Source organism: Entelurus aequoreus, linkage group LG21 (genome assembly GCF_033978785.1).
Source record: "Entelurus aequoreus isolate RoL-2023_Sb linkage group LG21, RoL_Eaeq_v1.1, whole genome shotgun sequence".
Taxonomy (NCBI): Eukaryota; Metazoa; Chordata; class Actinopteri; order Syngnathiformes; family Syngnathidae; genus Entelurus; species Entelurus aequoreus.
The window spans coordinates 13,414,346-13,429,422 of NC_084751.1; the positions used below are offsets into that span (position 1 = coordinate 13,414,346).

General features: G+C 36.8%; 1 protein-coding gene across 4 annotated transcripts in view; it reads right to left on the reverse strand.

Annotated features, from left to right (window-relative positions):
* LOC133638425 (astrotactin-2-like) overlaps positions 1–15,077 on the reverse strand; it is a 910,889-nt gene that overhangs the window by 151,510 nt on the left and 744,302 nt on the right. For all 4 annotated transcript variants that reach the window (XM_062031014.1, XM_062031015.1, XM_062031013.1 and 1 more), the window contains one exon: positions 6,572–6,720. In XM_062031014.1, coding sequence (XP_061886998.1) covers positions 6,572–6,720 — 149 coding nt within the window. The remainder of the gene's footprint in view (positions 1–6,571; positions 6,721–15,077) is intronic.

Here is a 15,077-nt window from a genome sequence, read left to right on the forward strand (position 1 = left end):
ATCTAAGCCATACATCACCAAGTCCAATGCAAAGCGTGGGATGCATTGGTGTAAAGCAGTGGTCCCCAACCTTTTTGTAGCTGGTGACCGGTCAACGCTTGAAAATTTGTCCCACGGACCGGGGGGGAGTGGATTTTTTTTTTTTTTTTTTTTCCGGACGGGGGGGGGAGTGGAATTTTAATTTTTTTATTTTATTTTTTTTCCCATAAAGAAATACAAATACAATCATGTGCGCTTACGGACTGTATCCCTGCAGACTGTATTGATATATATTGATGTATAATGTATATATTGTGTTTTTTATGTTGATTTAATTTTTAAAAAAAATAAATAAAAAATAAAAACTTTTTTTTATTTTTTTATTTCTTGCGGCACAGTGGTTGGGGAACACTGGTGTAAAGCACGTCGCCACTGGACTCTAGAGCAGTGGAGACGCCTTCTCTGGAGTGATGAATCACACTTTTCCATCTGGCAATCTGATGGACGAGTCTGGGTTTGGAGGTTGCGAGGAGAACACTACATTTCGGACTGCATTGTGCCGAGTGGGAAATTTGGTGGAGGAGGAATTATGGTGTGGGGTTGTTTTTCAGTAGTTGGGCTTGTCCCCTTAGTTCCAGTGAAAGGAACTTTGAATGCTCCAGGATACCAAAACATTTTGGACAATTCCATGGGATGGCACTTCAAGTTCATATGTGAGTAAAGGCAGGTGGCCAAAATACTTTTGGCAATATAATGTATCTTATGTGGTACTTTCAAAATTAAAATTGCAAAAATTATATTAAAAGTGAAAACATTAAATATATGAACTCAGAATTTGTAGCACCCCTTTGACGCCGTATAAGCCAGTAGTACCCCTTGTAGTCGGCTTATTAGTAGTCGAGCATTTCCCCATTTCATCGCCAGAACATCTGAGCGAGCTTCCGGGGTTGGCCGACATCATTCTCACAAGATGTAGTTTCTCTTTAAATATCCTTCTTGAAAATGGCCGTGCACATCTGCAGTCCCCTCCAAGGTTTCTCATTGTATCCCATTGGGCTGAGTTTTATTCTTGACCTGATGTGGGATCTGAGCCGAGGATGTTGTTGTGGCTTGTGCAGCCCTTTGAGACACTTGTGATTAAAAGCTATATAAATAAACTTTGATTGACTGATTGAGTAAAAACCTGTGATTAGCGTATTTTTCGGAGTATAAGTCGCGCCTGCCGAAAATGCATAATAAAGAAGAAAAAAACATATATAAGTCGCATTGGAGTATAAGTCACATTTTTTGGGGAAATTTATTTGATAAAACCCAACACCAAGAATAGACATTTGAAAGGCAATTTAAAATTAAAGCTGCAAGCAGCGATGGACGGGACCGACTTTGAGGTCTCATAAAATCCAAACCGGAGCAGTAATTAAAACTCTTTCATCAACTTTTAATCAGAAGGGTTCAATCTCTCTCCTGTGCTAATTTGAAGCCGACACGACAAACGCACTTAGAGGAGATAATGTTTGAAAAAAGGTGACTGTTTTTACACAACTTTTGTTTTGAAGGGGGAATTGCAAACTTCCTGTTGATTTTTTATTTCTGCGGGTTGTCAGTGTATGAAATATAGGTATAAGTGAGACCTACATAGAGGTTTTTGTTTCATGTCTCTACGACATTCCTACTGGGAGTTACAGGCTGTTTTGTCTGTGTTTTCTTCCTAGGGGGCGCTAGAGCGCAATTTTGAGTTTTGGGGTTTGGTTTTTTGATTAGATCGCAATTTTTGCCAGTCCTGATGTGTGTATCCAATTTGGTGAGTTTTGAAGCATGTTAAGGGGGTCAAATTATAGCTCAAAGAGGCGGCGGTATAATAATAAAACGCTAGAAATACAATAGGGTCCTCTGTCCCAAAGGGACTCGGTCCCTAATAAATAAAGAATAGTGAACAACAGGCTGAATAAGTGTATGTTATATGAGGCATAAATAACCAACTGAGAACGTGCCTGGTATGTTAACGTAACATATTATGGTAAGAGTCATTCAAATAACTATAATATATAGAACATGCTATACGTTTACCAAGCAATCTGTCACTCCTAATCGCTAAATCCCATGAAATCTTATACGTCTAGTCTCTTACGTGAATGAGCTAAATAATATTATTTGATATTTTACGGTAATGTGTTAATAATTTCACACATAAGTCGCTCCTGAGTATAAGTTGCACCCCCGGCCAAACTATGAAAAAAACTGAGATTTATAGTCCGAAAAATACGGTAGTCTACAGTAGATTAACCCAAATGTAAAAGTGTGATTAATCTGATCAAAAAACACTTATCAATGTTGTTTATCATCATCTTATTTTACATTCTGAAGTAAAGGAAAACATGGCAGATTTATAATCATATTTAAAAGAATAATGCATGTTATATAATAAATGATAAATGATAAATGGGTTATACTTGTATAGCGCTTTTCTACCTTCAAGGTACTCAAAGCGCTTTGACAGTGTTTCCACATTCACACACACATTCACACACTGATGGAGGGAGCTGCCATGCAAGGCGCTAACCAGCACCCATCAGGAGCAAGGGTGAAGTGGTCTTGCCCAAGGACACAACGGTCGTGACTAGGATGGTAGAAGGTGGGGATTGAACCCCAGTAACCAGCAACCCTCTGATTGCTGGCACGGCCACTCTACCAACTTCGCCACGCCGCCCCTATGATATATGATCATCTACATTCTTATTTTATGCCATTTTATATTGAATTCAAAAGAATAAAAACAAAACCTAATTATTTGGGGGGGTTATCTAGATACTTTATGTTCCAAGTATATTCATCCCATCGTTAAAAAGTCAAACCTAATTAAGGTTAATTACATGTTTTGAAAAGCTGGTTTCAACCAAATCCATGCATTTCTTAGTGCATGTAAACAAACGGTAGCGTTGGTTTTAAGGTTTTCGCACACGGAGACCTGAGCTTGTGTTATCCGGAACGACATCCCATCTTAAGATGAATCGGTAAACTAAGATTTGCTTCATTTGTGGACTCAAGTCACAACTGAATGCTTCTCTATCAGCTCTTTTTGACAGTGAAAAAGCACCAGTTGCTGTATTAAAAGTAGTGATAGAGTGCATTCTTTTATACTGATAAAATTGAAGGCATCAGACGCGCCATCAATATCTCAAGTAAAAAAGTTGGATCACCACCCCATTTAGGCAAAAGTAACACAGCAATGATGGCATGCTTTAATGCCATAGACTCTAAAACTCTAGTGGAAACGGTGACAGCTCTAAAGTCATCCACCTGCTGCCTTGACGTTTTACCTACCAGCTTCTTTAAGAATGTTTTTGACTGCCTATCAACAGACGTATTGCAAATAGTTAATAATTCTATTCAATCGGGCAATTTCCCAAAGGCTTTCAAAACTGCAGTCATTAAACCTCTTCTAAAAAAGCAGAGCCTAGATGCCTCTGTTAACAACTACAGACCAATTTCAAATCTACCATTCATAAGTAAAATAATTGAGAAAGTTGTCCTCCAACAACTAAATAACTTCTTGGCTTCTACTGGCTGCCACAACAACTTCCAGTCAGGATTTCGACCTCTTCATAGCACAGAGATGGCCCTTCTTAAAGTTATAAATGACATCCGTCTAAACACAGACTCTGGTAAAACTACAGTATTAATGCTTTTGGACCTCAGTGCTGCATTTGACACTGTCGACCACTCAATACTTTTGGACAGGTTGGAAAACTGGGTGGGGATCTCAGGCACAGTTTTAAGCTGGTTCAAGTCATATCTACAAGATAGGAACTATTTTGTTTCCATTGGTGACTTTGTATCAGAACCAACCAACGTAACGTGTGGAGTCCCCCAAGGTTCAATCTTGGGGCCGACTTTATTTAACATCTATATGCTCCCACTAGGACAAATCATGCAAAATAATAACATCGACCATCATTGCTATGCCGATGACACCCAAATCTATGTAGCGCTATCACCAAATGACTATCGCCCCATAGATCTTCTGTGCCAGTGCATTGAGCAAGTCAAACACTGGATGTGCCAAAATTTCCTACAACTACCGTAATTTCCGGACTATAAGCCGCACCTGACTATAAGCCGCACCAGCTAAATCTAGGGGAAAATACAGATTGCTCCATATATAAGCCGCACCCGACTATAAGCCGCAGGGTTTTGATGTGTAATTACCGTAGTATATAGGGGTTCCTGCTACCACGGAGGGGATTGTCGGGACAGAGATGACTGTTTGGGAACGCAAAGCGTCCCATTTATTAACAATAAATCTTTCAATCATTCAATCAAACTTTCACATCTTTGACATGGCGAACAGCATCCGTGCAGAGTACAAATAATACAACGGTGCAAAGTAATACAAAGTGCTCGCCTGTACGTTATCAAAATAACCAGCCTACCGGTATATGAAAAGTCAGTCTTTAATCATTGTGTCATCGTCTTCCTCCTGCGTACTAAAACCACAGAAATCCTCTTCGTCGGCGTTGGAGAAGAACAGGCCGTAAATAAGCCGCACCCTTGTATAAGCCGCAGGGACCAGAACGAGGGGAAAAAGTAGCGGCTTATAGTCCGGAAATTACGGTAAATGAAGATAAAACTGAGATAATTGTTTTTGATGCTAAAAAAGAAAGGTTTAAGTCATCCAACACCTTCAATCACTGTCCCTGAAAACCTCAAATAAAGCCAGAAATCTTGGGGTTATTTTAGATTCTGATTTACATTTCGACAGTCACATCAAATCAGTAACAAAATCGGCCTACTATCACCTCAAAAATGTAACAAGACTTAGAGGGCTCATGTCAGCTCAAGACTTAGAAAAACTTGTACATGCCTTTATTACCAGTAGGCTAGACTATTGTAATGGTCTCCTTGCAGGTCTTCCCAAAAAAACTGTCAGGCAGCTACAGCTTGTTCAGAACGCTGCTGCTAGAGTTCTAACAAAGACCAAAAAAAGTGAGCACATTACACCAATTCTTAAATCCTTACATTGGCTCCCTGTACATCAGAGAATTGATTTCAAAATCCTCCTGCTCACATACAAATCACTACATGGTCTAGGGCCCAAGTATATCACTGATATGCTCCCACTATATAAGCCCTCTAGATCAGTGGTCCCCAACCACTGGTCCGCACAAGAAATGTAAAATAAAAAATATATATATATATTTTTTAAAATTTTTTAAATCTAATCAACATAAAAAACACAATATATACATTATATATCAATATAGATCAATACAGTCTGCAGGGATACAGTCCGTAAGCACACATGATTGTATTTCTTTATGAAAAAATAAATAAATAAAAAATCACCCCCCTCTCCCCCGGTCCGTGGGACAAATTTTCAAGCGTTGACCGGTCCGCAGCTACAAAAAGGTTGGGGACCACTGTAGTAGAGTACTATGTTGCCACGTGACTACTATTTTACTTATATTGTCTTTACGAGGGCACAAATATGTATTTAGGTTTAATGTTACTATATTATTGTGCTCATAGTTCATGTATATCTTAATACAAAAAAATATAAAATAAAAAAGCAGCCTGAAAGGATGTCTGAATACCATGAATTGATTAACGTGGACCCCGACTTAAACAAGTTGAAAAACTTATTCGGGTGTTACCATTTAGTGGTCAATAGTACGGAATATGTACTGTACTGTGCAATCTACTAATAAAAGTTTCAATCAATCAATCAATGATTTTTTTGCAGTAGGAGCTGACAAATAGTGTTCCTGTCATATAGAGCAGTGGTACCCAACCACCGAGCCCGGTACCTGTCCGTGGACCTGATTGGTACCGGTCCGCACAAGAAATAAAAATAAAAAATAAAAAATAAAAAATAAAGTTTTTAAATTTTTTTTTAATTAAATCAACATAAAAAACATGATATATACATTATATATCAATATAGATCTATACAGTCCGCAGGGATAAGGTCCGTAAGCACACGATTGTATTTCTTTATGAAAAAAAAAAAAAAAATGAAAAAAAAAATCACCCCCCCCCCCCCCCCCCCCCCCCCCGGTCCGTGGGACAAATTTTCAAGCGTTGACCGGTCCACAGCTACAAAAAGGTTGGGGACACTGCTCTAGATTACTATGATCTTCTGAGACCAATCTGTTAGCGGTTCCCAGAGTAAACTCAAATCAAATCAAGGGAGAGCATCATTCAGTCACTATGCAACAAATAGCTGGAATAAACTTGCTGAAGATGTCAGACTTTCCCCAACTCTGACTACTTTTAAAACTAGACTGAAAACTTTTATGTTCACATTAGCTTTCAGCTAAATCTTTTAATCTTTTAACTTTTAACGTCCGCACTGTTTTTATTTTTATTGTCTGCATTTTAATTTTGCTTTTATTTTCTTTCATTTCACTTTGTTGTCTGTGAAGCACTTTGAGTCTGCCTTGTGTATGAAAGGTGCTATACAAATAAAGTTGCCTTGCCTTGCCTCATTTCCTTGCATCTTGCAAATAAATGACCCATCTTTTCCACACTTTAATTCAACAACGCGTTTTTCTTGTTTCCCGGGTGTATGGTTTTTATGATTCCTGTAACGTACCTGTGTATATCTCAGCCTCCGAGGGGTCCTCCACCCGTTTATGCTGGATGATGTAGTCAGAAACTTTGCACCCAATCAGGGGCTCCACATCCAACCACTCAAGGGCTACCATCGTGCTTGAGGGCTCCAGGTAGGGGGCCAGGCGTAAACTAAAAGAGATAGAGTAACAAATATATATCAACGACACAAAACACGCATGGCTTACATTATATTATAAATATACAGTATACACTACCGTTCAAAAGTTTGGGGTCACCCAAACAATTTTGTGGAATAGCCTTCATTTCTAAGAACAAGAATAGACTGTCGAGTTTCAGATGAAAGTTCTCTTTTTCTGGCCATTTTGAGCGTTTAATCGACCCCACAAATGTGATGCTCCAGAAACTCAATCTGCTCAAAGTAAGGTCAGTTTTGTAGCTTCTGTAACGAGCTAAACTGTTTTCAGATGTGTGAACATCAATTAGCCTTCTGAGCCAATGAGCAAACACATTGTACCATTAGAACCATTAGAGTGATAGTTGCTGGAAATGGGCCTCTATACACCTATGTAGATATTGCACCAAAAAACAGACATTTGCAGCTAGAATAGTCATTTACCACATTAGCAATGTATAGAGTGTATTTCTTTAAAGTTAAGACTAGTTTAAAGTTATCTTCATTGAAAAGTACAGTGCTTTTCCTTCAAAAATAAGGACATTTCAACGTGATCAAAAAATTTTGAACGGTAGTGTATATATACAACTAAGTACATTGGATAATGGATAATTACCGCATTTGTCAAGAAATTTACCATGAATTGATTAACGTGGACCCCGACTTAAACAAGTTGAAAAACTTATTCGGGTGTTGCCATTTAGTGGTCAATTGTACGGAATATGTACTGTACTGTGCAATCTACTAATAAAAATTTCAATCAATCAATCAATCAAATGATTTAACCCAAACTGAAGTGAGGAGTTTGGTGATGGAAAATATGTATATCTGTTTCAGAATCTATCTCATTATCGGAATGCACTAAGCACAAAAAAATATCCAAGGAGATTCTCAGGTCGTTGAATCAATCACAACTGGACTGTTCAGAGGCACCGCAATATAGCAAAACCAGCCTTGTCTGGGCATGTCCCCTGTTAGAGAGGATAAGTACTTTGGATCTTGCACCAGGCTCTCAGAATAGAGCTCTTAGGGCAGGGGTTGTCAAACTCATTTTAGATCGGGGGCCACATGGAGAAATATCTACTCCCAAGTAGGCCGAACTGGTAAAATCACGGCACGATAACTTAAAAACAAAGACATCTTCAGATTGTTTTCTTTGTTTAAAAATAGAACAAGCACATTCTGAAATTGTACAAATCATAATATTGTTGTTTTTTTTTTTACACTTACATGTTGCAGTTAATAGTATTGTTGCGGCTACTCTTGCGTTCCAAAAGTTCGAAAAAATAAAAATAAAGTAATGCAGAGTAGTCCTGAGGAGGAGGTGTTTGACTCACTAAATTCCTTAATAAGCACTCGCGGAGATATGTTGAGATTCCAAATGATCATAATTTTATTCTCACAAACAAAACATATTCTCCGTGGTTGACTTTAACATAATCAAAATAACTTATTTAGCGGTAAACAAACTGTTTCACTCCTCACTCCTTCAACATGATAGATAGACAAAGAGCACCCAGCTGTCCTGTCTTCTTAATTATAGGAGGAGGAAGTGGCTCACCAGGAGAAGCGTGAGCAGCTGAAAACAATCAGTCAATCACAATGAAATCTAAAACATCCAATAATTCATCTAAAACATTATTGACATTATTTGATTTCATTGTCAAAACAATTAATACATAAATAATATAGATAGGCTACAACAAGTATTCTATCTTTATTTGTCGTTATTTATGTTTTCTGAATAAATGATGTGACAATGTTCATCAGTCAACTCGTTGGTGTTAATTTTCAATCTATCAAGATAGAAAAAAATTATTTCAAAATCAAATTACAGTATGTTATTTATGTAGTTTGATCGTTTTCCTCGACTGGTGTACTATCATCATGTGGTTTATTTGTTTTACATATGTAGCATCATCTACAAAGATACAAATAATAGCTATTGCGACATCCAGTGGACACATTTAGAACAGCAGTTTCTTTCATTCAAAAGATTTCAGGTTAATTTTTATACTTAGCAAACTCATCCCGCGGGCCGGATAAAACCTGTTTTCGGGCCTGATCCGGCCCTCGGACCGTACGTTTGATACCCCTGTCTTAGGGCCTGATTTACTAAAGGCTTGCGTATACCAACACATGTGCAAACTTGATAGCACACGCAAAGCTGATCTACTAAACGTGCACAAAGTAGATTGCGTCTGTTAAGCAAGCAGAATAAGGTGTGTAATCCATTTTGCGTATCTGTCTTGATTAATATGCAGAAAACCTGCTGATTAGCAAAACGCCCACAATACGGGGGTAGGGAGAAGTTGCAAATATGCTGGTAAATTATTTTGCACGCGCAATGTGATTCATCAACACTCATTAATGTTTTGCGAGCACTATTTAGAGTAGGGGTGTCCAAACTTTTTCCACTGAGGGCCACACACGGAAAAAATTATGCATACGGGGGCCATTTTAATATTTTTAATTTTCAAACCATAACAAAATATATAGATTTTTTTTTTTTTAAACCTTTAGGGCTCCCGGGGACCAGTCAAGGGTCAAGGGTCTCAGTCATTAAAATGTTAAAAATAAGTCAAATTATTATTATTATTTTTTACAGTATATCTCTATATCAACTTCATGTTGATATCAAGTAAAAAACACAGGTTGTATGCCTTTTCTGTCAAAGACAACTTTGTTTTTTATAGTAAAACTGAAATATGCAGTATTTAGTAATTAGAGCCCTAAAAGATCAATAATGCAGGACACCATTGATTTGAATTCTTTAATATTTTTGAGTAATCACAGTGAAAAGTTAAATAAAATCCCACTAAATATATTTGGGATCCAAAAGGTCCCCCACTCATAAAGTGATACATTTTTATTAGTTTTTTTTAAAACTTTTCACACTTAAATTACGAGATCAACTTCAGATATATCTGTTGATTTTACGAGTGAACTATTATTTTGTTTGTTTTATGCTCTTTTGTCATTAAAACTTTGTTGTTTTTATATGGCAACCACACAATATCTGCAATATTTTTTACACATAAAACATTTTAAATTGACATTTTTTAAGTAATAATTCATTGTAACATAGATTTTTTGTCTTTTTTTGAGCAATGGCAAAAATAAATAAAAATAAAGAAAAACAAAAGAAAAAAAACAGCCTGCATGGCAGCTTTGTGTCAACATTGCAACTTTTTCTCGTTAGATTTCACCTCATTCCACTTTTTTAAAATGTTTTTTTTAATTTTTGCAATACTAGCAATTTTGCAATTTTTGCAGAATGTGTGGGGGGCCGGTAAACAATTAGCTGCGGGCCGCAAATGGCCCCCGGGCCGCACTTTGGACACCTCTGATTTAGAGTGTGTGAGTGTTTTCTTGTATTTCTACCCTTCTTGAGACATCAACAAGGAAAAGGACCTTCCATATGAGGACCGGATAACAAGTTAGGACATAAATCATGGTCCCAATACGGAAAACCAATGCATCTAATAGAGAATGTTTCATTTGCACCCCTGGTGGTGAAATCTATCAAAATGAGGGTGGTCCCAAAAAGGAGGGATTTTTCAAATTGACTGTGTGTCGGTTTTAAAAGTGTTCCCCCTCTGGTCAACATATGAAATAACAAGTGTGTGTAAACATTTGAAGTGTTCCCCCTCTGGCCAATATATGTGATCACAAGTGTGTGTAAGAAATTTAAATCCACCCCCTTTGGCCAAAATTAATTAAAACATTGTTTTTTTATATAGAGACATACTGTAATAATTTGAAATAAATAATGAAGATTAAAAAACAATTACAAACAAACAAAAATACAAAAAAAAAAGGAATTAACTAAAAGCTTACCTTTTTTATATCTGCATAGTATGTATATATTATTAATGTTGTAAATACAAATGTTTATACATCTAGAAAGGGTGGTCCGAAAGAGGTAGGCATTTTTCGAAGGACTCAAGAAGGTAACAAATACAAGAATGTGTGTGTAGGTGTGTGTGTGTGTGTGTGTGTGTGTGTGTGTGTGTGTGTGTGTGTGTGTGTGTCAACCTATTTGCTTAGTCCGTCAGAACTGAAAAATATTGACTTTTTGGGGTAGCACCTCAGCCATCTCATCTTTGCAAATCCAAAAACAATCTTGTAGCATTCACTACTTTATTGGCTAGAAAACTTGTTGTGTTAAATTGGAAGGCAACAGCGCCTCCTCGCTGGATTAGAGACATCGTGTGTTTTCTCAAACTGGAGAAGATAAAGCCGACATTGAACGGTTGTTCTGCAAAAGTTTCAAGAACTGTGGGGTGCTTTTCTGAGGTATGTAGGAGAAACGTATCTCCAAATTAACCCCGATTGAGTCCCAATTGAAATGTGGGTGGTTAATGAGCCTTTTGCGTGCTTGTGGGTTACTATACTGTATCTCTCTAAGGCCATTCAGGAATGCAGCGGTCTGTGGTTTTATGGTGACTTCTGTCTGAGGTTTCTTACATTATTATCTGCAATGAGGTGCAACTTGTCGAGGGTGTACCCCCGCCTTTCGCCTGAATGCAGTTGGGATAGGCTCCAGCCACCCCCGCGACCCCGAGAGGGACAAGCGATAGAAAATGGATGGATGGATTTAAAAAAAAAAAAAATATTATTATCATTATTTTATTTTACTTGTTGGGGAAAAAACACATTTGATGTACACTACCGTTCAAAAGTTTGGGGTCACCCAAATAATTTTGTGGAATAGCCTTAATTTCTAAGAACAAGAATAGACTGTCGAGTTTCAGAAGAAAGCTCTCTTTTTCTGGCCATTTTGAGCGTTTAATTGACCCCACAAATGTGATGCTCCAGAAACTCAATCTGCTCAAAGGAAGGTCAGTTTTGTAGCTTCTGTAACGAGCTAAACTGTTTTCAGATGTGTGAACATGATTGCACAAGGGTTTTCTAATCATCAATTAGCCTTCTGAGCCAATGAGCAAACACATTGTACCATTAGAACACTGGAGTGATAGTTGGTGGAAATGGGCCTCTATACACCTATGTAGATATTGCACCAAAAACCAGACATTTGCAGCTAGAATAGTCATTTACCACATTAGCAATGTCTAGAGTGTATTTCTTTAAAGTTAAGACTAGTTTAAAGTTATCTTCATTGAAAAGTACAGTGCTTTTCCTTCAAAAATAAGGACATTTCAATGTGACCCCAAACTTTTGTAGCGGGTATTTTGTAGCGTACTGGAAGAGTTAGTGCTGCAAGGGGTTCTGGGTATTTGTTCTGTTGTGTTTATGTCGTGTTACGGTGCGGGTGTTCCCGAAATGTATTTGTCATTATTGTTTGGTGTGGGTTCACAGTGTTAAAGTTGTTTATAAGTCCACCCTCAGTGTGACCTGTATGGCTGTTGACCAAATATGCCTTGCATTCACTTGTGTGTGTGAAATGCCGTAGATATTATGTGATTGGGCCGGCACGCAAAGGCAGTGCCTTTAAGGTTTATTGGCGCTCTGTACTTCTCCCTACGTCCGTGTACCACTCCGTACAGCGGCGTTTTAAAAAGTCATACATTTTACTTTTTGAAGTATAAAGTATAAAACTACTTTTTTAAAGTAATCATTTCTTACTTCAAGCATGAAAAAAAAAAATCATGATGCCGAGCGCATATCATTATGTCAAGATAATGGCACTAGCATTTACTTAATTTAAGAATATTTTTCAACATATTGAGCAAAAAGGTCTCTTGTTATTCGTGAGAATATACTTATTCTAAGGTATTTTTGGGTTCATTGAGGTTAGCTAATTTTACTTGTTTTGGAAAGTCTTGACAAGCCAACTTTTCTTGTTCTATTGGCAGATAATTTTGCTTAGTTCAAATAAAATACCCCTCATTTTTGTACTTTTTTTTCTTGTTTTTGAACACTGACTTTTTGCAGTGCATGCACCAAACCGTAGTGCTCGGAGGAGACTCCCTGTTCTCCTTCCTTTGATGGAGTCACTGATTCACAAGATGGAAAGAGTATCATTAAGACACCTTGAATGAGATCATGTTCCTTTCAGAGGACTTAGCGATCAGGAGTGACAGATTGTTTGGTAAACGTATAGCATGTTCTATATGTTATAGTTATTTTTTTTATATGACTCTTACCATAATATGTTACGTTAACATACCAGGCACGTTCTCAGTTGGTTATTTATGCCTCATATAACGTACACTTATTCAGCCTGTTGTTCACTATTCTTTATTTATTTTAAATTGCCTTTCAAATGTCCATTCTTGGTGTTGGATTTTATCAAATAAATATCCCCCAAAAATGCGATTTATACTCCAGTGCGACGTATATATGTTTTTTTTCCTTCTTTATTGTGCATTTTCGGCCGGTGCGACGTATACTCCGGAGCGACTTATACTCCGAAAAATACGGTAATAATTTCTTACTTCAAGCATGAAAAAAAAAATCATGATGCCGAGCGCATATCATTATGTCAAGATAATGGCACTAGCATTTACTTAATTTAAGAATATTTTTCAACATATTAAGCAAATATGTCTCTTTTTTTTTTTCTACCAAAAAAAGTGCACTTGTTATTAGTGAGAATATACTTATTTTAAGGTATTTTGGGTTCATTGAGGTTAGCTCATTTTACTTGTTTTGGAAAGTCTTGACAAGCCAAATTTTCTTGTTCTATTGGCAGATGATTTTGCTTATTTCAAATAAAATACCCCTAATTTTTGTAAAAAAAAATTATTGTTTTTGAACACTGACTTTTTGCAGTGCATGCACCAAACCGTAGTGCTCGGAGGAGACTTCTTGTTCTCGTTCCTTTGATGGAGTCACCGATTCACAAGATGGAACACTTTCCATCATTAGGACACCTTGAATGAGATCATGTTCGTTTTAGAGGACTTAGCGATCAGGAGTGACAGATTGTTTGGTAAAAGTATATCATGTTCTATATGTTATAGTTATTTGAATGACTCTTACCATAATATGTTACGTTAACATACCAGGCACGTTCTCAGTTGGTTATTTATGCCTCATATAACGTACACTTATTCAGCTTGTTGTTCACTATTCTTTATTTATTTTAAATTGCCTTGCAAATGTCTATTCTTGGTGTTGGATTTTATCAAATAAATTTCCCCCAAAAATGCGATTTATACTCCAGTGCGACGTATATATGTTTTTTTTCCTTCTTTATTGTGCATTTTCGGCCGGTGCGACGTATACTCCGGAGCGACTTATAGTCCGAAAAATACGGTAATAATTTCTTACTTCAAGCATGAAAAAAAAAATCATGATGCCGAGCGCATATCATTTTGTCAAGATAATGGCACCAGCATTTACTTAATTTAAGAATATTTTTCAACATATTAAGCAAATATGTCTCTTTTTTTTTTTCTACCAAAAAAAGTGCACTTGTTATTAATGAGAATATACTTATTTTAAGGTATTTTGGGTTCATTGAGGTTAGCTAATTTTACTTGTTTTGGAAAGTCTTGACAAGCCGAATTTTCTTGTTCTATTGGCAGATGATTTTGCTTATTTCAAATAAAATACCCCTCATTTTTGTAAAAAAAAAATCTTGTTTTTGAACACTGACTTTTTGCAGTGCATGCACCAAACCGTAGTGCTCGGAGGAGACTCCCTGTTCTCGTTCCTTTGATGGAGTCACTGATTCACAAGATGGAAAGTGTATCATTAGGACACCTTGAATGAGATCATGTTCCTTTCAGAGGACTTAGCGATCAGGAGTGACAGATTGTTTGGTAAAAGTATATCATGTTCTATATGTTATAGTTATTTGAATGACTCTTACCATAATATGTTACGTTAACATACCAGGCACGTTCTCAGTTGGTTATTTATGCCTCATATAACGTACACTTATTCAGCCTGTTGTTCACTATTCTTTATTTATTTTAAATTGCCTTTCAAATGTCTATTCTTGGTGTTGGATTTTATCAAATAAATTTCCCCCAAAAATGCGATTTATACTCCAGTGCGACGTATGTATGTTTTTTTCCTTCTTTATTGTGCATTTTCGGCCGGTGCGACGTATACTCCGGAGCGACTTATAGTCCGAAAAATACGGTAATAATTTCTTACTTCAAGCATGAAAAAAAAAATCATGATGCCGAGCGCATATCATTATGTCAAGATAATGGCACTAGTATTTACTTAATTTAAGAATATTTTTCAACATATTAAGCAAATATGTCTCTTTTTTTTTTTTCTACCAAAAAAAGTGCACTTGTTATTAATGAGAATATACTTATTTTAAGGTATTTTTGGGTTCATTGAGGTTAGCTAATTTTACTTGTTTTGGAAAGTCTTGACAAGCCAACTTTTCTTGTTCTATTGGCAGATAATTTTGCTTAGTTCAAAT